Source organism: Danio rerio, chromosome 13 (genome assembly GCF_049306965.1).
Source record: "Danio rerio strain Tuebingen ecotype United States chromosome 13, GRCz12tu, whole genome shotgun sequence".
Taxonomy (NCBI): Eukaryota; Metazoa; Chordata; class Actinopteri; order Cypriniformes; family Danionidae; genus Danio; species Danio rerio.
This window is the reverse complement of record NC_133188.1, coordinates 33,514,408-33,535,840: the sequence shown is the minus strand read 5'-3', so window position 1 is coordinate 33,535,840 and position 21,433 is coordinate 33,514,408. Positions and strand designations below refer to the sequence as shown.

Sequence of the window (21,433 nt, the reverse complement as noted above, 5' to 3'; positions counted from 1 at the left end):
AAATGTAAAAAAATAAAAATCTTACCCACGAAATGTTCAGTTTTTATGTTTTTTATTTATTTATTTTTTGCTCGTTACTACACCCGTACACAGCGCTAAAGTCCCCATCTTCAGATTTACTTATGACTTTTGTCCTAGGAGCACTGTACAAATGAGGCGGCGCATGTGATATCGAGTGTATACATCTATGTTAGTCATTAATGTTATACGAATCAACAAGCTCTATAAAACGAGTCGTTGTATTACTCCAACTTCAGAGTAAACACAAAATGTAAACAGATAGAAAGAAACTGCATGTAATGGACTGCAATCAATCAAAAATACTTCAGACAACTGTTGATGTGCCAATATTTACACAGCTATCTATTTTATTAGGTCTCTCTGACAGCTGTCAACCAGATACTTGTAAAGACCAATAGGAGGGCGCACACGTCATCACGTGATCTTATTCACGCCAATGGAGTTACACCAGGAAGCGCTGCAGATGGAGAACTCGCGCACGCTTTTAAATCAGCGATAAGTTCATATAACGTTAATAAATTTTACTGCTGCTAAGAATTAAAGGAAGAATACGATATTTTTTGCAACTCTAAGTAGTTAATACCGACAAACTCTATACGTTAGCATGTTTTTATTTATTTGAGATTTGTGTATTGAACTAAATTGTTTATTGTGGCAGTTTATCCGGTTAATTGAAAATGAATACAGCAGAAGAAGCATGTTGTGTTGTCACAGTCTCCGAACAGCTCTTCACACCAGGATCTGAAAATAAAGCTACGAGCTGCAGTGGAGTTTTTCTACATTTCCAGTCAGGGATTGTTGTCTGTAGTGGCATTGTGTTTTCACGCTTTATAAACGACACACTGCCCATAAAGAAAGACACAAAGATATTGTACTCCGAAAGTTTCAAGAAGAAAACAAAAGTGTTTGTAGATTACACTCACTTTTGCGCAAACCCGACGGACAGACGCAAAACGAGCCGTCGAGAAGCTCATCTGGTAATGTTGATCAACTGCCTGGAGTTTCAAGATGCTTTTCACAAAATCTTCAAGGGGCCAGAAAACTGGGACTTTTACAGTGGTGGTTTGGATACAGAAGTACTAGAAGACTCGAGGTTTTTAACTTGGTTTGCACTTTTAAAGGTGCCAACTTCTCCCAATTGCCCCTGTAAAGAGACAATTCCATGGATGAAGAGTGGCAGTCTCAAAAAAGGATGCCATGTCATCGCATGCGGCTCTCCGTTTGGTGGTCTCTGTCCTGACCTCTTCATGAACACGATTAGCAAAGGTATAGTAAGTAATCTGGCAGGAGATGAGAATGCATTGATCTTGACTGATGCCCGCTGCTTGCCTGGCACTGAAGGAGGCGGTGTGTTTATTAGTAAAGGTGGCACCTCTTACCTTGTGGGTTTGATCGCTTCACCGTTGTGCTGGAAGTCTGAGGAGTGGATTGGACTGACTCTTGTGTGTTCTGTTCATCTTATTCTGAAAAACATGCTTCAGACTGAAGGCTCAATCAAGGAGACACTGACTGGTGTTTCCTCACAGTTGGTCAATGGCTCTCTTCAAGCTCCATTAACTGCAAACCGAGGGTCAGGGCTGGAGCTTTACCCTGGAGTTGTGCTTGTCGAGACTGGTTGGCTGTGGGGTTCTGGCGTGCTGCTAAACCAAAATCTGGTTCTGACATGCAGGCACGTGGTGGATGAGAAGTCTGAGCTTACAGTCAAAGTTAACAGTGGAGGAAGGTACTTGCATAACTAACAAAAGATAGTTCACCCTTAAAAAGTTAAATTAAAAATTTACTCACCCTTAATTGCTTCCAAACCTTTATGGGTATCTTTGTTCTGTTAAACACATAAATATTTTATATAATGTTGGACGTATGTGGCAATTATCTATGTTTCCATCCAAAGATGTGAATTAGAATTATGCACAAAACTGGATTATTGCACAAAACATTTGTGTATAATGCACCATTTCCATCCAGTGACTCAAAGAGAACAAAATAGTCTCATCCTGATAAACTATATATAAAATATCAGTTCCAAATATTAAAAAGAAAAAATAGAATTTGCTGAGGTAGGAGAAGCCACTGAGGGTCTTTTCCTTATAATTTACTTGCGCCTCAGAAGATGAAACTCAGTGAACGCGCAATGGCAAGATCACCATTTGGGAGCGCAGACAATCAAGGCTTTTAGAATGACCAAAATAACATGTCAGATGTTTAACAATGTGGTCAGTCCACTCGTTGGTCCATTAATTTTGTCCCATTGCCACCATTTTTTGTTTATCACATGACCTGTTTAAACAAAAGCACTTTTTTTTTTTGACGCACATGCTGGAATTTATTCTGTGAATGTGTTTCCATCGTAGTTAAATGTGCATGTTTACTTATCAGATAAAAGTTTATCCTTCTCAGATGTGCTCATAAATTATCCGCATCTTGCTGTTTCCATAAAGCAGTTTTTATGCAATATTGTAAAATGCATTTAAAAATAGGTTGGTATATGGAATAATATAGCTGACACCTACAGTATAGCCACCTATACTAAAATCCAACAATCTCCAAAATGTCTTAATTTTTCTTCAATAGCAGAGCTAAACTCAAAACAGGTTTGCATCAAATGAAGGTTGAGTAAATAATTACAAAGTTTTCATTTTTGGTGATTTGTTCCTATAATTTGGGTTCTAAAGAAATTGAATTTTGTGCTATATTAATTTAAGATTTTATATGTTGTAATATCTACACTTTTCCTCATCAGATTTCACACAGTACGTGGTAAGGTGCTGTATTCATCAGTGGTATCATCTCCTTATGATATTGCTATAGTGGAGCTTCAGGAGGCACTCACAGATAAAAGAACACCACGGTTTACCAAACACTTTCACACAGGTAATGTGCTGCAAATCTGCTTTATTAAAACTCAAATTTGATGTTTTTTTCTGTCGTATGATTTTTTTAGATGCTTTGATTAAAAAGACTTAAAAGTCTAAATTATGAAATACTGCATAATAATTATGCAATTGAAGGTACAAGTGATGACATATTAAGTTACTTATGAAGTAAAATGTTGAAGAGTTGAAATTATGATAAAAATTGCATGATTAAAAATTATGACATGCTGTCAATTATGAGGTAAAATGTCAATTATCACAAACACAAAACTATGGCAGGGGATGTTATGAGCTAAATAAAATCTAAATTACTACATATAAATGTATTATGAGGTAAAATTTAAATCAAAGTTAATACAAAAACAATGTAGATCATAAAGCCTTAATTATGAGTTTAAAAATGTTATAATTGACAAAAAAGGACCAGTACGAGACTTGTCAGTGTCACATTAATAACTTGGTATTAATCTAAGTGTATCTTATTATTTTTTATAATCATTAGGATTTGACTTTAACTGGGTATTTCATAATTTGACTGTATATCACAATATGGCTTCATTTAATTGTATATGACACCTCATTTTTATCAAGTTGTATACTCATTTTCCTCTTAGAATTATGTGGCATATCATCATTTTAACTTTTTATTAAATCTTTTAATATGTCATAATTTCGCTTTGTCAATTTTGCCTTTTTTTTCTCTCATAATTTAGAATTTGTATTCAACAAAGTGTTTTTATCCCTGTGAAGCGGCTGACATATTGCTGTTGTGTTTGCTTAGGTGAGGATGTGGTTGTTGTGGGTTATGGAGCTTTAGGGAGCCGCTGCGGCCCATCACTGACCTCAGGTATCTTATCCAGAGTCATTACCCATCAGTCTCAGCCTGTGATGCTGCAGACCACATGTGCAGTGCAGTCAGGAGCCAGCGGAGGTGCTGTGATTCGTTCTGACACCGGGGAATTACTAGGTAATCAGGGGTCTGATTTCTAAAATTTGCATAGAAAACTTCCTAAAAGTGAACAAACACTAGAATAAATTTAGGTGTATTTATTAATAATGAATTATGGCTCAGATAAGGCTCATATAATTATTTAAAGTAGTTCAATCAAGTCAATATTTAATTTAGATATGTTTACTTAGAATTTACTGCGTACAATCTCCTGTCAAGTTTGTTTTTTATAGATAAAAACATTGCGTGGGACTGGTGCACACACATTTCCACCCCGTAAACCATGTATAAAATACTACAAAAATATTACAGATACAGTTGAAGTCTGAATTATTAGCCCCATGTTTATTTTTTTATCCCAATTTCTGTTTAACACATTCCTAAACATAATAGTTTTAATAACTCATTTCTAATAACTGATTTATTTTATCTTTGTCATAATTACAGTACATAATATTTGACTAGATATTTTTCAAGACACTTCTGTACAGCTTAAAATGACATTTAAAGGCTTAACTAGGTTAACTAGGCAGGTTAGGGAAATTAGGCAAGTTATTGTATACAGATGGTTTGTACTGTAGACTATCGAAAAATATATAGATTAAAGGGACTAATAATTTTGTCCTTAAAATAGCTTTTAAAAAATTAAAAACTGCTTTTATTCTAGCCAAAATAAAACAAATAAGACTTTCTCCAACCCGCTCTCTCTGCTTTCCCTTCACTTTTGTCAGTGACAATGCTGCGCGCATCAGTTTTTTTACATTCGTCAGAAGTTAAGCCCCAAAGTGACACAGGTGATACAAAATTAAACTTCAGTAATGTTCATGTTGTGAAAAACTATCGAAATGTCCAGTTGTTTATATTAGACTTTTGTTTTCAATAGCGATTTTAAAACTTTTAATATAGGAAGTCAAATATTGATCAAATATTGATCAGAAATTGAGTGTACATAGTTTAACGTTAGGAAATGCAGTCTTGAATTTACAAACAGTCGGCAAGTACCAGAGAATAGATGTAACGCATTAATATAATGTAGTTTTCAGTCACGCTCATGTAAAAGAAATATTCAACTCATTTAGTTTTGACTATTCATTTTTGTTTTCAGTAGAGACATAAAACACATGATTTATTTACAACACATTTTTAAACATAATAGTTTAACTAATTTCTAACTACTTATTTGTCTTTCCCATGATGACAGTGCATAATATTTTACAAGTTATTCTGCACGATAGCTGTTAATTTAGATTAGTGTCATTTAAAGACTTAACTAGGTTATGTTAATTAGGAAAGAATAATGAGTCTTTATTGTATAACTGGTTTGTTGTGTAGACAATCACAAATATTTATATATTTCCTAAAGGGGGTAATAATACCGACCTTAAAACTGTTTTTTTTTTTATTATTAAAAGCTGCTTTTATTCAAGACAAAACTGTAAGAAATAAGATTTATTATGACCTCAGAATAATATTTTTTGTTTTATAGGAAATACTGTGAAAATGTTCTTGGTTTGTTAAAGATCACTTGAGAAACATTATTTTAAATGAATGTGAGGGCAAAATAAATTGACTTTAACTGTATCTGTTAAAGTTTACAGGTGCAAAAATGTGCCTTGATGTACTTGAATGTTAAAAATCCTACAATACAAAGTTACTTGCCAAATAAATTAACATGGAAGTTTATTTTAATTACGTTATTTAATTAGCTTGTTTATAAAGACTGCAGAGTGATGCGTCAAAAAAAGACTTTGAAAAGTTGTATAAGTAGTTTGTGATGTATGTTAAAGTGTGCCCCCTCAAAGCACAAGTGGTCCCTGCCTGGCCCCCATTTACTCTGGTGTAGAACCGCCACTGCTTCAAAGTGAAAAGTTGACTTTAGCTGAAGTAAATCCATTTTTAACTTGGAATTGTTAAGTTGATTTAATTTAAGTGTGCACATGAACACTTTAGAATAATTGATGTTGGTTATTGTATTTACTAACATTAACTAAGCACAAAAAATCTTAAAAAACATTTATTAATCATTCAGCAATAACAAATGCATTAATAAAATCCAAAGTTGTGCTTGTTTACATTAGTTAATGCACTGTGAGTAACATGAACGAACGCTATTTAACTTAACATTAACTCACAAAGATGAATAAATACCAAAATATATCTGTTACTAATAATTTATGTTAGGAAATACATAATCTACATTAACTAATGGATCATTATTTTAAAGTGTAACCATGAAATTAACTAATCATTTTAAAGCACCTAGTTTACTTGCTTTTCTAAAGTAAAGTGAACTAAACGCTTTTTACAGTGTAGTAGAGATTAAATATACAATAATTTCTCTAGCCAGAAGGCGGCGCCACATGACCATTAAATATTTTTCTTGAATCACAGCAAACCAGTCCTCCTGACAATATCTTGACTAAATCACGTGTTCATGAGCAGAATTATACTTAAATATGCTGTTTTATCTTATATATCCTATTATTAGGTATTGTGTCCAGCAACACTCGAGACTATGCAGCAAAAGTGACGTATCCACACCTGAACTTCAGCATCCCGGTGACTCTTCTGGAGCCTCTGCTCAGACGCTTTGCTCAAACTGGAGACGCTGCTGTGTTTAATGTCTTAGACAGTGCAGTGGAGGATGTGAGGAAGGTATGGAGACTACAAAATATTCAGAGCAAGCTTTAATCAGTCCCCAAAATATACTACTAATAAAATAAATATGCAGATGGTATAAACTGTGATGCTTAAGATAGAAAAAATGAATTAAAAAGCGATAGAATTATATTTAAACAAAGTTATGTGTATAAGTTTGATTAAAGCTCACAGAAAATCAGACTTCAATTCCTTTTGCTGCCTAAACTGAGCTTTTATTAGACACATGCAAGTGATCATAATGACTGGTCAGTGTAGGTTAAAAAATGCTGTTGACATTCTTCAGCCGTAAACAATTATGTATTATTTTATAAAACGATTTAGGATATAAATGTTTATAAATTCTTAAACAGTTTAACGAAATAAAAATATGTTTGTTCAAAATGATTTTAGTCTTATTTACTTACCGGTTTGGGCATAAAACCACTGGATTTCATCATGATATTGTGTTGTAATGCTGATTTCTGAGTTACAGCCATTCACTTTTCTACGGCTTAGTCCCTTATTTATCAGGGGTCGCCACAGCGGAATGAACTGCAACTATTTCAGCCTGATTTATGCATAGGATGCACTTCCATCTGCAACCCAGTACTGGGAAACACCAATACCATCTCGGACTCACACACATACACTACGGCCAATTCTGTTTACCCAGTTTACCTATACTGCATGTCTTTGGACTGTAGGGGAAACCAGAGCACCTGGGGGAAACCCATGTGAACAAGGGGAGAACATGCAAACTCCACACAGAAATGCCAACTGGCCCAGCTGGGACTCGCACCAGCGCTCATCTTGCTGTGAGGCCAAAGTGCTAACCACTGAGCCACTGTGGTTTGGTTTCTTTTACACACAGCTACACAAGACTTGATTCTCTCAGTGGCCTTAAGTAAATATTTTAAAACATGCTAGCATTATCAACATCTTGTCATAATTTTAACATTTAATGCTGCATTATGACAGCATGTCTTAGTCATTCTGTTATATGTCATTATTTTTATGTAGAAATTTTTATCTTTTGATCTTTTAGTTCACATTTTTGGTTCAATAATGTTTTCATTTTTATCTTAAAATCTAGGTTTTATCTTAATATCAGAATCTCAATTTACAGCATTATTAGCATGTTATTATTTATTAGAATACATTTTCTTCCCCAAACCAGTGCTAAAACCCCAAAAACCCTTTGAAATGCTTTTAAAAACTCATAAACATAATAGAGTGTTTTGAGAGTTTCACTGTGCAGAGTATTTTCTTCTTAACAATGTTAAATGCGTCTTTTATTCTCTCAGTGAGTACATTTACATGGACACTAATAATCCGATTTTAATACCGTTAAGTCAATACTCTAAGAGTCTCTACCGCGTAAACAGCGATTTTTGATTAATTCGATTAAGGTCATAATCGAACTAAACAGAAATGGAATTAAGACGTGGAGTATGTCGATTTTAGTTGCATTATTGAAGTGCAGTACAGACATGTAAACACCGCAATCTAACTATTTCCGTCATGTGAGATTTTCAACGCATGTTGCGACAGGACAGTCTATTCACACACGGCTGTTTGTACAGTGGCCATGAGAGATTAACGCGCTGCAATTTAAGAAAGCACATGCAATTACAAAAAACACCAGCAAATAAAGAAACGGCCTTCATCAATTTGACAGCACACGTGTTGCAAATTGGTCACAACACAAACTGAAGAAACACGTTGCAAATTGGTCACAACGCTTGCAAATATCCACGTAACGCAACGGAAATTATTTAAGGGGACCCAAAAACATGACAGACCCTGCTTATGTCATGTAATCAAAAAACTCACCTTTCAAACAGTCACGGCATAATAACACATCCATATTTTAGCAGGATCCGTCATGTATCTAGGTACCCTAGAAACATTTCCGTTGTGTTACATGCATATTTGCAAGTGTTGTGACCAATTTGCTGTTTTTTCAGTTATTTGTGAAATGACATAAAACTCTGGATGAAATGTGGATATTGCGGTGATGCAAATTAATTGATTTATGTGTCATAACATGTAAAACAAGATCATGAAAGGAATGCTCATTCAGCGAGCAACTCAAGCAAACGCCTTAATCATTTTATCGTCTTATCAGGATTACGGCAAATAATTTGATTACTGATGTCCACGTAAAAGTAGTCAGTGACATCTAGTTAACATTTAGTTCATAATCCTCCATCTTTGAACCCTTGAGTGACTTACATCTCTTTTTTTTGTTGGGTATTTTTGGTATAGTCATAATACATTGCACTTGTCCCAGAAGAAAAATGTTTAAAAGTGGGTTGAAAAGATTTGTTTTCTCATGTCTGCGCTATCACCCAAAAATTAGCATATCGCAGAGCCTTGGGAATAATTAGGAGAAGAAAAGAACATCACTTGGGGCCCAGTGCCTTTAATCATATTCAGGCAAGAAAGATGACACACTCGGACAAAGAAACATGCAACTAAATGCAAATATACTGCAACTCAGCGTAAATATGTGTGCTAATCCTTAAAATCCAAGTATTTACAATAATAATGGCATGTACAGTACAATACAATCATACACTAAGTCCAAGTGGTTTAACATCACTGTTAGCAGACTCCTGACATCAGGACATTGACTTTTAATGAGCAGGCCTTCTTTCCACTCCATCACACACACACACACCAGCAAGGTGCTATCGCCTATGATGCTGATATAGGAGATTCATCTCAATGACATTTGGAGGATATATATTCTTCTTCTGTACGTTGATGAATGTGTTTACGTCGAGATGTTATCATATCAAATGCGTTTTCTCGTACATATGTGGAGCTTAGAGGGTGAATTATCATAGCACATCGAGTTTGTAATTCATACATATTTTACAGTTTCAGCTTGCTGCTCTTATTCCACAGCATTTTACCCTCTAAAACCGATGCTTTAAATATCTTGTGCTGCAAAAGTCATGTATTCTACTTTTTTTTAAATCCTCGCAGCTCCAGATTTACACCTAGGAACATTACAGCCAACACATCTTTCACTGCAAATGATGGGAACATCTGATTAGAAGACATCTGCAAAGACAGATTGGTCCCTTTGGGTGCATGAGAGAGAATATGTCAGATTGCATTTTCGAAAGCTCATTCCTGCCTCTCCTGTTCATCCATACGCTGGCTTGTTATAATAGCCGCGTTGCATCAGAAGTACCGTATTACAGCCTGACCTAGTGGAGTATAAGCAAATTCTATTATGACAGACATATGAAACCAGAGCGCGCATATCTCAGGATTTATTACTGTCCATTTCAAAGAAAACAATGATTTGGACGGCGGGGTGAGGGAATAAGCTACTGCATCGAGACGTAATTTATATGAAAATATAATGCTTTGCCGTCTCTGGTTTCAGTGGATTATTACACAAAAGACGAGAAAAAATAGTGCCTTTAGGACATGGATCGTCTTGTAGAAGTGCATTGTGTGTTTCTGGCAAGTAGCCTAATATCGGTTGCGGTTTGTGAGTGTGGAGAAATATGTCTTCAGATACACAGATGAAGGTTTTATCGCAATACATTTACCTCTACGTCTGCTTCAATGTAGAACAAAACATATGCAGCTGAGACTTTAGCAAACATAATTAGCTTTTCAGCTAATTTAAGCAATCTTAGCTAGTTCTGTGGAGTTTTTGTCTCTTGTAGTGTAGTATTAGCTTTTTTGAGCCATGCCAATTTAGCTTGTTGTGTTTGTCTCTTTACAGCTCTAAGCTAACCAAGCTCTTAAAATTTATTGTGTCTTTTTGTCCGTTTTGTTGTATAGTATTGTTTTTTTTAGCTAAGCTAACTTGGCTAAGTTGTTTTTGTGTAGTTTATATCTTTTTTTGTAAAGGCTAGCAAATTCAGCTAAGCTAATTCAGCTAGTTTAAAGAATTTTTCTCTTGTAGCGTAGCATTAGCTAAGTTAAACAACTTTTAGCAAACTTAGCTAAGCTAACCAGGCTAGTTTTTGGAATTTGTGTCTCTTTGTCTCTCTTATAATCCGAGTTTGTATAAGCTTAACCATTTATAGGACACTTTTAAAACAATTTACATAAACTTTAACAGCAAAAACATTTAGCAGCAGTCTCATTGCTCATGGAAAGCAGTTGCTGATGGTCGACAAAATATCTAATGAAACAGGTTAGACCCTGAAGCCTGTCTACCTTTATATACATACTTTAAAAAGTTAGACTTAACAGGTATCATTTCCGAATGTATAGTGATGAGAGTATGTATTTATTAGACTTGCATAAGAAAGAACGCATCACATCACACCTATCAAGCGCCTAATTCTGAGCTTGTGTTTGCAGATGCTAGAGACTGATTCAAGAGAAAACTCTTGCACTTACAACAAAAATTATGATGTTTCACAAGTATTCATAAGCCCAATAATTGAAAACTCGTTCCCAAAACCGTTATCTCACTACAGCTAATACTAACTGAGCTGCCCTTCCCCCCTCCCTCCCCGAGTCAATGCTGTTTGGAGTGCAGTATAAAGATGACCGACCCTCCACCATTTAATGTCAGAAGATAGAGCTGCCTCTGTAGAAATGGGCCACAGAAAGCTACGTCGAACAAGGCGGGAATCGTGTTTCCTTCTACCAGATGTATCCACCATCATCTACCTCTCCCACCTCCCCTTCTTCCTCCTCGGCCTCTTCGCCGTTTTCCTCAGCCTCCTTCTCCTCCTCATCTTCCCATCCCAGGCCGCTGCCAAAATCTCCAGAGTATGTGACCACCTCATCTGGAAAATGAGAAGACACATGCACATTTTTATTTTGTAAATACATATATGTTCATTCATTTTGCTTCGGCTTAGTCTCTGAACCGCCAATATTCCGGCATAGATTTTACACAGTGGATGCTCTTCCAGCCACAACCCAGTACTGGAAAACACCCATTTACACACACTCATACACTACGGCCAATTTAGTTCCCACACAAACACAGGGAGAACATGCAAACTCCACAGAAATGCCAACTGGCCCAAACTGGGAATGGAACCAGCGACCTTCTTGTTGTGCAAACCCTTTATTACCACAATGTACCCATCTTCAGATGGCTACTTCCAGCAGAATAATGTGCCATGTAAAGCACAAATCATCTCTGACTGGTTTCTTGACATAATAATGAGTTCACTGTACTCAAATGGCCTCCACAGTCACTAGATCTCAGTCCAATAGAGCAATAGAGGCGACAGTGCTAACCACTTAGCCACTGTGCTGACAATACATATATGTTTTTATATTTTAGTAGTTTTTAAAAATGTTTTTGTAGTATTTCAGTCCTTTTTTTGTCTTAGAAGAATTGAATAAATACATATGACAAGTTTAATACGTGTAAGGTATATTAAATATTTATTTTAGGTTACTGATTTTGGATTAAATACGTCATCAATAAAACTAATTATATGTACGTGTGTGTGTGTGTGTGTGTGTGTGTGTGTGTGTGTGTATGTATGTTTATACAAATGTTCTGTGGTTCTTGAATCTGATTGGTTGATAGCTGTGCAATATTCTGCAATATCAAAACTCGAACAGCTTCTTCACTCTTGTGTATTACTCCGCCCACATAGAGTGACAGCAGATGAATAAGCTCACTAGTTTGACTAATATTGTGGCTGTTGGACAACATAACATACTTTTGAGGCTTTTTTTAAGGGAGAATGTAGTTGTTTAGGTTGCAACTATGTTCTACCACTAGATGGCGACACAGATCACATAAAAAGCCCTAGAGGAAAAAAGTCAGTATAATTTTTAGCTACACCTTCAAATCATTATTAAACTGGTAAGTGACTTTCTAAGTTGATCACTCTCTTTTGTATGTTGTAGTGCTGCATTTATACCATAGTAATCAGGTAGTGTTTTCTGGTAGTGTCTGCTTTGCTTTGGTTTTTTCAGAGTTAATTATTGTGACATCCTGATTACAGCAGAGAAATACTAGAAAATGTCTCTAGACTGATATCATTTCAAGCCGTTCAGCCTTATAATCTTAAAATGTGAGCAAAAATCACCTGTTTTGTCATCATTTTAGACATTACGCTAGAGAATCATTCAAATACTAGCTCTAAAGTGACATTTGTAAATTACCAATGGTTTCTGCTGTTCTGACGTCAGCAGGTGGAAAAAAGCAGTTCCTCATTCAAAAGGTTTTGAGACTCTCCATGTTTGATTTTCTTTTTTATATACACAATTATGCCATCGAACTGTTGTATAAATGCAATATCACATAAGTAGAAGTGCGGTATGTTGTCACTGGTGGGACACTGTGGCCTTGTGCTAATATACCAATATACAGCCATATTGCACTGGTACTTGTGTGATATTGCTCGTATGTATGTATGTATGTATATTGTTTTAGAAAAAAAATTTGTAAAATTATAAATAATTTATTGATCTGATAAATCTATATTTTGCTTATATTTTTTCATTTGACATTTTAGCCATAATTCTACATGACTTTCCCACAAACACATGTACTGTATACACGCACAGTTTTATATATATATATATATATATATATATATATATATATATATATATATATATATATATATATATGAATGTGTCTGTAAAAAAAATGCATAAAGCAAATATGTCTACAGTACACCATATTGCAAAGAAAGCTTACCAATTTCCGCTCGACAAAAGCTGAACAATACACGTCTGGCACAAGGACAATAAACAAACAGAAGGCGTGACTTTGACGTTGGTCTTTTTAATCGCTATTTTATGTCCAGTCGGGGGATTTGTTCTTATCACCTGCAGCTCTGTCGCAGCCAGTAGTAATTAATCTTACAGACCTTTATTTCTGCAAGACAACTGCTCTTTTGGAATGGAAATGAACCTGGCCTAATGAATGTAGCACTTGGTCTTCTGTCAGACGGGTGACTGATGATTCTGTGGATCTAAGCCCTGAGCCCTGTAGCTACAGAAGGAGCATTGTCCTCCATGTGTGTGTGTGCGTTTGTGCATGTGCCATAAGGATAGTAAAACCCGAGATTTTTGACATTGTACAAGAGAAAAATTGTTAAAAACTCTATAGGATGTTTATCGAAAGATGTAGGGGTAGGTTTAGGGGTAAGGTTGGGTTCACCGAAGAAATTATAGATTGGTCAGTATAAGTCTGTGAAATTCACAGAAACCCAATGCGTGTGTGTTTGTTTATGAGGACACACATTTGTATAATGACATCTGTATGACCTATAGGTTTCACAATGTTTACAGTAGGTGATTAACGAGGACATGCCTTGTGTCCTCGAAATTTAAAACTGTTTAAAATCACATTTAATAGTTTTTCACATTACATTTCTCATTTCGCCACATATTTGCTAAGAGGTATGTCTTCAGGGGTAGGGTGAGGCCATATAATAGGTGTTTTTTTATAGTATAAAATTTATTACACCTATGGAGAGTCCTCATAAATCACAAATGCCAACCTACGTCTGTGTATGTGTGTTTGTCTTTGTGTGTGTTAGTGTGTATTCGGGCATATGTGTGTGTGTGTGAGTTGAGCTCGTGCTCACCACAGTCGGGGTTGCCATGGATTCTGGAGCCCATTAGCTCTCCTCCATGCTGGTCCACACACCAACACTCCCCTCTGCTCTTGTCACACTGCAGTCTCCTGTAAAAGCCGTCCTCATCACAGCTGGGAATGTATGTATCTGAGCCCAAAATAAGGAGAGGAAACACACAGACATGCGCATTTTGAGAAGCCACAGTGTGCGTGTGTGTGTGTTTTGCATGCATTTTCATATCCTGAATGTTGCATCAAGGGTGACATTGCACACTAGTTAGCATATTGCTGTAAATCATGTGACATTGGAGCGACGCTGCTCATTGTAATGCATAAAATGTAACCTTGGCGAGGGTTGAGGGCTGGGTTTCTGTCTGCAGTGTCTCGAATCATGATGTGCGATAAAAACCAACTGTGCAGAGTAATAAATATATACTATATGTCCGCATAATCATCATGATCTATTGTGCTGTGAAAAGCTGGATTTAACCCTGTGATGGACTCGCGCATTCAATCTTTAGCAGGCAGTTTCAACAATTCAGGGTGTGATGGTGCATCTTAACAGACACGGGTGATTCTTTTGACCCATAATTCAGTTGGACTGTATTTATGTTTTGGTATTTTTTAATTTATTTATGAGAACATAAATTAAGTAAGGCTGGTGAAGGTGACAGTGTACTGCAGAACTTGAATAAGGATTGCATATAAACAAAACTATACACACACTCACCGGCCATTTTAATAGGTAAACCCGTCCAACTGCTTGTTAATGCAAATTACTAATCAGCCAATCACATGGCAGCATGTGGACTGGTCCGAGTATTTCAAAAACTGCAGGCACAGTTTAGTACCAATTGATCATCATGTCAACGCCACAGCCTACCTGAGTATTGTTGATGACCTTGGCTAGCACTTTATGACCATAGTGTATCCATCTCCTGAAGGCTACATCCAGCAGAATAACGCGCCATGTCATAAAGCGTGAATCATCTCAGACCTTTTTCTTGAACATGTCAATGAGTTCAAATTACTCAAATGGCCTCCACAGACACCAGATCTCAATCCAATAGAGCACCTTTGATATGTGGTGGAATGGGAGATTTGCATCATGGATGTGCAGCTGACAAATCTGCAGCGTCAACTGCCTGATGCTACCATGTCAATATGGACCGAAATCTTTGAGTAATATTTCCAGTGCCTTGTTGAATCAATGCCACAAAGGATTAAGGCAGTGCTGAAGGCATAAGGGGGCCTAACCCGGTATCAGTAAGGTGTACCTAATGTGTGTATAAACACTGTTTCTCCAAAAAAAATAAAAATAAAAGTAATAATATCACACAAAAATAAGACTGCTTATCATACTACAGGAATAAGAATAAATACATTACGAACAGGAATAACCCTTTTATTTCCTTTTCTTGGCAATGACTGGTGATGACGTAATGATGACATATTTATTTTTAGCTGCATAAAGCTTAAATAAAAAGGGTGTTTTGGAATGAAGATAAGAGTTTCATCAAAGGTTTACTAGAAATGAAAGGCTACATTGCTTCGCATTTTCCTTCGTGAATTTTCGACTAAAAACTGGACAAAAGTTAGGTTGGATTACTTGTGGCCGAAAAATTAATCGCACTGGATCAGTGTCATATGGTGGGGAGTGGTAGTCCACGCACTGCCCAAACTGTTGAAAATATCACCACTGTCGATGACATCATACTGAGCCGTTGACATATAAATCAGGTAAGGTGGAAAACGTATACATATCATATAATTTCATGTATTTGCCATAAAGTTACAAAATACAATAAAACTTGGAGGTATTTTGACGAAATTCTGGCAATTCATTTTGCTTGTGTTTTTTTTAGGTACACCTAACTGCATGATCAGCAACAAAACTCGGGTAGGCTTTGGCGTTGACAATTCTCAATTGGTACTACTGGGCCAAAAGGGTGCCAAGAAATGATAACATCACCACTACCAGCCTGAACCGTTGATACAAGGCAGGATGATTCCATGCTTTCATGTTGTTTTTGACAAATTCTGACCCTACCATTCAAATGTCACAGCAGAAATCGAGACTCATCAGACCAGGCAACGTTCTTGAGTTGCTGCCAGTTGATTAAAAATTTGCGTTTACGAGCAGTTGGACAGGTGTACATAATAAAGTGGCCAGTGAGCAGGAGCAGACTGGCCATTGGGAGCAGCTGGATATTTCCCGGTGGCCTGACAGTCGACAAAGATAAGACCATTTGAAAATTCGTAGTTTCTCTGGATTTATTAGTTTAATTAAGCATGGGTTTGAGAAAAACAGTCTGATTGCATTTTTTCAAAATTAAAACTAAAAAATCTATTTCCCTCTTTTCCAGAAAAAAAGTTACAATTGATCAGAATTTTAATGGATTCATTTGCTGTGACTGAAAATCATTTAACTTTATTCAACCAAATATTGTTACAAAAAAAAAAACAATTGACATTTTAATCAACATTTACAGTAACTATAAACCATGAATTCACAAAAAGGGAAAATTTTCAAGTGATTTTTTTAGTGTACAAAATAAACTTTTATTTCTTCGTGATTTAACAATTAATGCATTAAACATTTTAACAGTTTGTAGTTTTAGAATTTCTTATACCCAGAATTCCTTTCCATCTTTATGTGTAATCATATGTTTTCTAATTAAGAAAACCCATTCAACCCATTATATTACATATTGAAACTGATATAAAAAAAATGTCTAAACAAAGCAGCTGTTAAAGTTTTTTCTTTCTGTTGTGGCGTATTTCAAAGTGAAACAGTTGAAAACATTGAGTTCTGGACTCAATTTTGTCTATTTGCATTTGAATTGCTCATGGTGGTCGATCTAATATGACTGACTGGTTGTCTTGCCCTCATGAAAAATCGTAATTATCTTAAAGATTATAAAGCCACATTAATTTTTCAGCAAATTATGAAAATTTATAAAACAATTGTGCAACAATTTTCCACAAACTGTCCCTTTTGTTCTCATGGTGTCATTTAAAATAAATCAAATCTACCTCCAAGATAATAATGTGTCAGTCTTTTAAAACTGATGGATTTCTTCTGTTGAGTATTGTATTGCTGATTCTTGGCAGGCATTGAGGGACGTTTGTACATTGGCTGCGTCTGATTGGCTGTAGCATCTGCAGCACGTCCTTGGAGAGTCTTGAAATGACTGCAGCCAAACATGCAGCACTACAACGGCGCTATAATCCACACACCTGATCACAGCTAATTCCACCTACAGTAAATCAAACTCCATTACTACCAGTGTCTTTCAGAGTCTGCACCTTTTCTCTTGTGTTCTTTTATCGTGTACGTTCTATATAACTCTCCCTTTGTTCCACCTTTATTTGTGCTTCCCGAGACAGAACAGCAGGTCTCGGCAGAGTGTTCATTCTTACCCGACTTCTTCTTGGCTCCTTCTTGCAGTTGGATTCGCTCGAGCTCAGCCAGGCAGGGAGGCTCTGTGGAAGAAAAAAAAACAATCAGTGCCTTTAGGGAAGAGTCGGCGCTAATCTCCTCAAGACAAACGCTTCACACGAGCTCCCCTACCAACTCCCAGATGAGGCAGCATTACAAATCACACTATCACACCCAAACACACAAGTGGCAACACAGAGAGTTCAAATCTCCATTTTTGTGGCAAAAGAACTGATAAAAGAAAGCAGAAATTAAATTTTGAGTTGTTTTTAACAAAGGGAACACCTGTTGGAAATGATTTCTACGTAAGACATGAGGTGAAGTGTGCAATAAATTAAAAGTAGGTTTCAGTCATAATTTAACCTCAGCCTCACATCATTTAAAACCAACACAACATTTTCTGTGGAACAACAAATAAGTTATTTAGAATAATGTTCAAGCTGCACTTTCACATTTAGTGAAATGAAATAATGAACACGGTTATCAATCTGTATGATATTGGTGAAGTGTACAACAAATTAAAAGTAGGCTTCTGTCATAATTTAACCTCAGCCTCACGTCATTTAAAACCAACACAACTTTATTTTCTGTGGGACAACAAATAAGTTATTTGGAATAATGTCCATGCTGCACTTTCACACTTAGTGAAATTAAAAAATGGACACAGGTATTAAGCTGTACGATATTGATAGAATATTTTTACACATTTTTCTGGGTTTGGTGTGTTGGTCTACTGTGATCTGTTGACACAAGTGGCTCAGAAAGAAGGTTAAGTGTAAACTGAGTATGTTAACTCTAAAATGAGGGAAACTCTGAGTTTTCCATATCAGAACAGAAGGTTTGTTAAATTCAAAGAGTGAGAAAAGTCAAGCCTATATCCAAAAGGGAGGTAACTCAGAGACAGTTACTGTGGTAACTTTCTCTGTGAACCTAACCTGGTCAGATTTTCTTTGATAAACCTACAAACTAAGCTTTCTTTTAGATTGCATGCTATGTTTAAAAGTTTCATTCATGTATGCTGCAAAGAAAAAAAATCCTACTTAGTGTTTATTGCATTTCAGATACAAATATAATATATATTTTCAAAGAAAACAATATAAAAAATGAAGACTTATTTCCTGGGCTCTTCTAAATTAGGTGCATTTTGCTTAAGTAAATTACCTGCCAATGTGGTAATAAGAATAATCAGTCCAGTAGTCAATCTGCTTTCACCAAGTAGGACATGTTCCTGAATTAACATCTATGTTGATCCTTAAACAACATTCCAATCAGCCAATCAGAATTGAGAGCTATGTTTACTTTTATGTTAAATTTAGGCTTATGGTTAGGTTTATGCACTTCTACATATAGATTCATATCCAGCTATTATTCCCCTCTGATTTTGGGAATAATTTACAGTTGTGGTTGGGTTTAGGGGTAGAGAATAGGTATGGATTACATTTATTAACAAAAATGGTGTTAAGGATCAACAGTAATATTAATCCAGGATTGCATTGTACTTGGCAAAATTATGGCAAGCTAATGCCAATCATTAAAACTTTTTAAAACTTAGTTAAAACCTAATAGCTCACTTAATTGAGCATTTAAGCTTTATAATATTAAGACAGTACAAATACTAAATTATTTAAAATGAATGTTTTATATGATTTAGACTATTGGTATATGAAGTTAATTTAGGAAATTAAATACTATTTTAAAACATGATTATTACTAAAAGAGGATGGCACGATGGCACAGTGGATAGCGCTGTCGCCTCACAGCAAGAAGGTCACCGGTTCAAGCCTCAGCTTGGCCACTTTCCCAGTGATGGGTTACAGTTGGAAGCTTGAGTAAAACATATGCTGGATAAGTTAGTGGTTCATTCCACTGTGGCCACCCCTGATTAAAAAAGGGGCTAAGCCGAAAAGAGAATAAATGAATGAATATTACTAAAAGTTTTGCACACCACTATAATTAAGTAAGGTTTAATTCAATGTGTGTGTCCAGAAAACTGAGACATTTTATGCTTGACAACCCTAGTGCCTATTCAAATCCATTGTATGCAATGTAGCTTGGTTATTCCTCGAAATACCTACTTTTAAAAACGTATTTATTTATTTAATACTTTTTCCAGATTCTAAAATGATATACGGGTGAGTAAACAATGACATAACATTTTCTCTAAAAATGAAATCAGTGCAATACATCCTGGAATATCCATCAATATTCCAGCGCTATCATATTTCACCACTGCATGTGAGGGCCGAGCCGGTCAAGTCTAAAAAAAATGCAGTGTGTTTGTGTCTGACTGCCCATCTGCTTTTAGTCCCAGAGAGTTTGAGGCCGAGCAGCCTGTCAACTACCAACACTGATGTTATTTTTCCCTTTGCAGTGGCCATTTCCTATTCACCCGGGGAAATACAAGGGGAAGACAAAGTGTGACAGGCCAAAAAGCAACTGTGGCCTACCCAGGAGAGATGAGAGTGCCCAGCCACATATCGTGAGCAGAATCGCTTCAAACAGAGTGTGTGTGTTTGTGCGAGTGTTTGTGTGTGTGTGAAGATTCTGCAAAGATACAGCTTTGTGGCCCTCCAGTGAGATGCATAGTGGAGCATATGTCTGTTTGTGTCAGGAAGCCTGCCATGCTCCATAGATCAAGTAAACACACACACACAAATACACACACTCAGAGGAATTCCTCAAACAAAAGAACACACTCACACACACACTGACGAGTCTCATTAATATGTAGAACATGTCTGCGATGAACACATGCACATGCAAACAGACCAACGCTGTTCCCTGCTGACACACACTCGCAGACACACACTGAGGCTACATTTACGCTGGTGCGTTTTTATTTTAATCCGGTGTTTTAAAATGAATATTTTCCTCACCCACGCTGGTGTTTCCACTATGTTTCAGAAAACATCTCATGATTAAAAACACATAGCAGAATCTGAAAGCAGCTCTATTATTCAATAAAACACAAAGCATATTGCAAGGTTTCCACTTTAAGACGTTTCCCTGACTCTTACTGAAAACTAAACTGAACTTAGCGATGTTTTATAAACAAACTTCTGGAGGAGCATGTGCAGATGATGTAATTAGATGCAATTCTAATACACCATTAACAATCATTCTATTATCCAATCAGTATTAGAGCAAACCCCAGTGTAATGATGGTCTAACCAAAACCAATTGTTTTGATCCATTGTACATTCCTGGATGAAAACAAATGCAAGCGCAGGTTGCCAGAATCTGTTGGAGAGAGGACCAAAAAGAGCGAGTCTGACTATACCAACTATCGAGCCTAATGGCTGACTTAAATCGTGTTTTAAATAAAAGCAACGGTTTTTGTCCTAACCAAAAAAGAGTATTTGTTCTAACCAACACCTCGAATTGATATATTAGAAACGGCTTCTATTTCTTGCAGCTGAACAACAGGACAAACTGACAATGATCCCCTCAGGTACACCGTATGTGCTTTATTTAGTGTTAAATGCTAACAATGCGAGTTTGAATGCCATTTTACATGACATTTATTACTACTGAAAGCAGAAGTAGTACACCTCAGATCTTGAAAAAAAAAAAAAAACATTTCAATTGGACATTAGAACTATCACTATCAGAACTAGCACTATCAACGATTCAGCAACTACATCTAATAAAATTAAAGAGGTTTAATTTGTATTAATTAGATTAGAGACCTTACCATTTGGTGAGTGAGTGCATATTCCGTGCTTCTGAATGGCTGTATTTAAATTTCTATCTTGCTTTGTCTGGTGCAAACAGCCCAATTGCTCATCACTGCAAATCACGTCATGTAGCATGTTGTTAATACACGGGTTTACAATGTAACCTGCTCATCTAATGTTTACGTTCGTAATATTTATATTATATTAAAAACCTCATGTGAAACTCTGAATCTGCATCTCTTTTCGGAGTCTGCTACTGTCCATCAGAGGTCGCATTTCAGTCACGCA

General features: G+C 36.1%; 2 protein-coding genes across 9 annotated transcripts in view; one reads left to right on the top strand and one right to left on the bottom strand.

Moving 5' to 3' along the window:
* The first annotated feature begins 434 nt into the window (after window positions 1–434).
* tysnd1 (trypsin like peroxisomal matrix peptidase 1) lies at window positions 435–20,412 on the top strand. 8 transcript variants are annotated; one of them, XR_012388584.1, is made up of 6 exons: window positions 435–1,744; window positions 2,762–2,892; window positions 3,676–3,861; window positions 6,332–6,498; window positions 17,141–17,291; window positions 17,417–18,012. XR_012388584.1 is itself a non-coding variant. In XM_068212872.2 (5 exons), the coding sequence occupies exons 1-5, from the start codon at window positions 699–701 to the stop codon at window positions 20,005–20,007; spliced, it is 1,698 nt and encodes a 565-aa protein (XP_068068973.1). In that variant the 5' UTR covers window positions 435–698; the 3' UTR covers window positions 20,008–20,412. The 8 variants fall into 8 exon arrangements, 3 of the variants coding, with proteins under 3 accessions (XP_068068973.1, XP_073775738.1, NP_001122182.1); XR_012388585.1 differs by having other exon boundaries at window positions 17,413–18,007; XR_012388588.1 differs by having other exon boundaries at window positions 3,755–3,861; window positions 17,413–17,739.
* Window positions 8,893–21,433, bottom strand: part of spock2 (SPARC (osteonectin), cwcv and kazal like domains proteoglycan 2) — a 78,562-nt gene continuing 66,021 nt past the window's right edge. The window contains exons 8-10 of the mRNA XM_005156942.6: window positions 17,450–17,512; window positions 14,037–14,174; window positions 8,893–11,255 (exon numbers count right to left, since the gene is read on the bottom strand). Coding sequence (XP_005156999.1) covers window positions 11,110–11,255; window positions 14,037–14,174; window positions 17,450–17,512 — 347 coding nt within the window. The 3' untranslated portion in view covers window positions 8,893–11,109. The remainder of the gene's footprint in view (window positions 11,256–14,036; window positions 14,175–17,449; window positions 17,513–21,433) is intronic.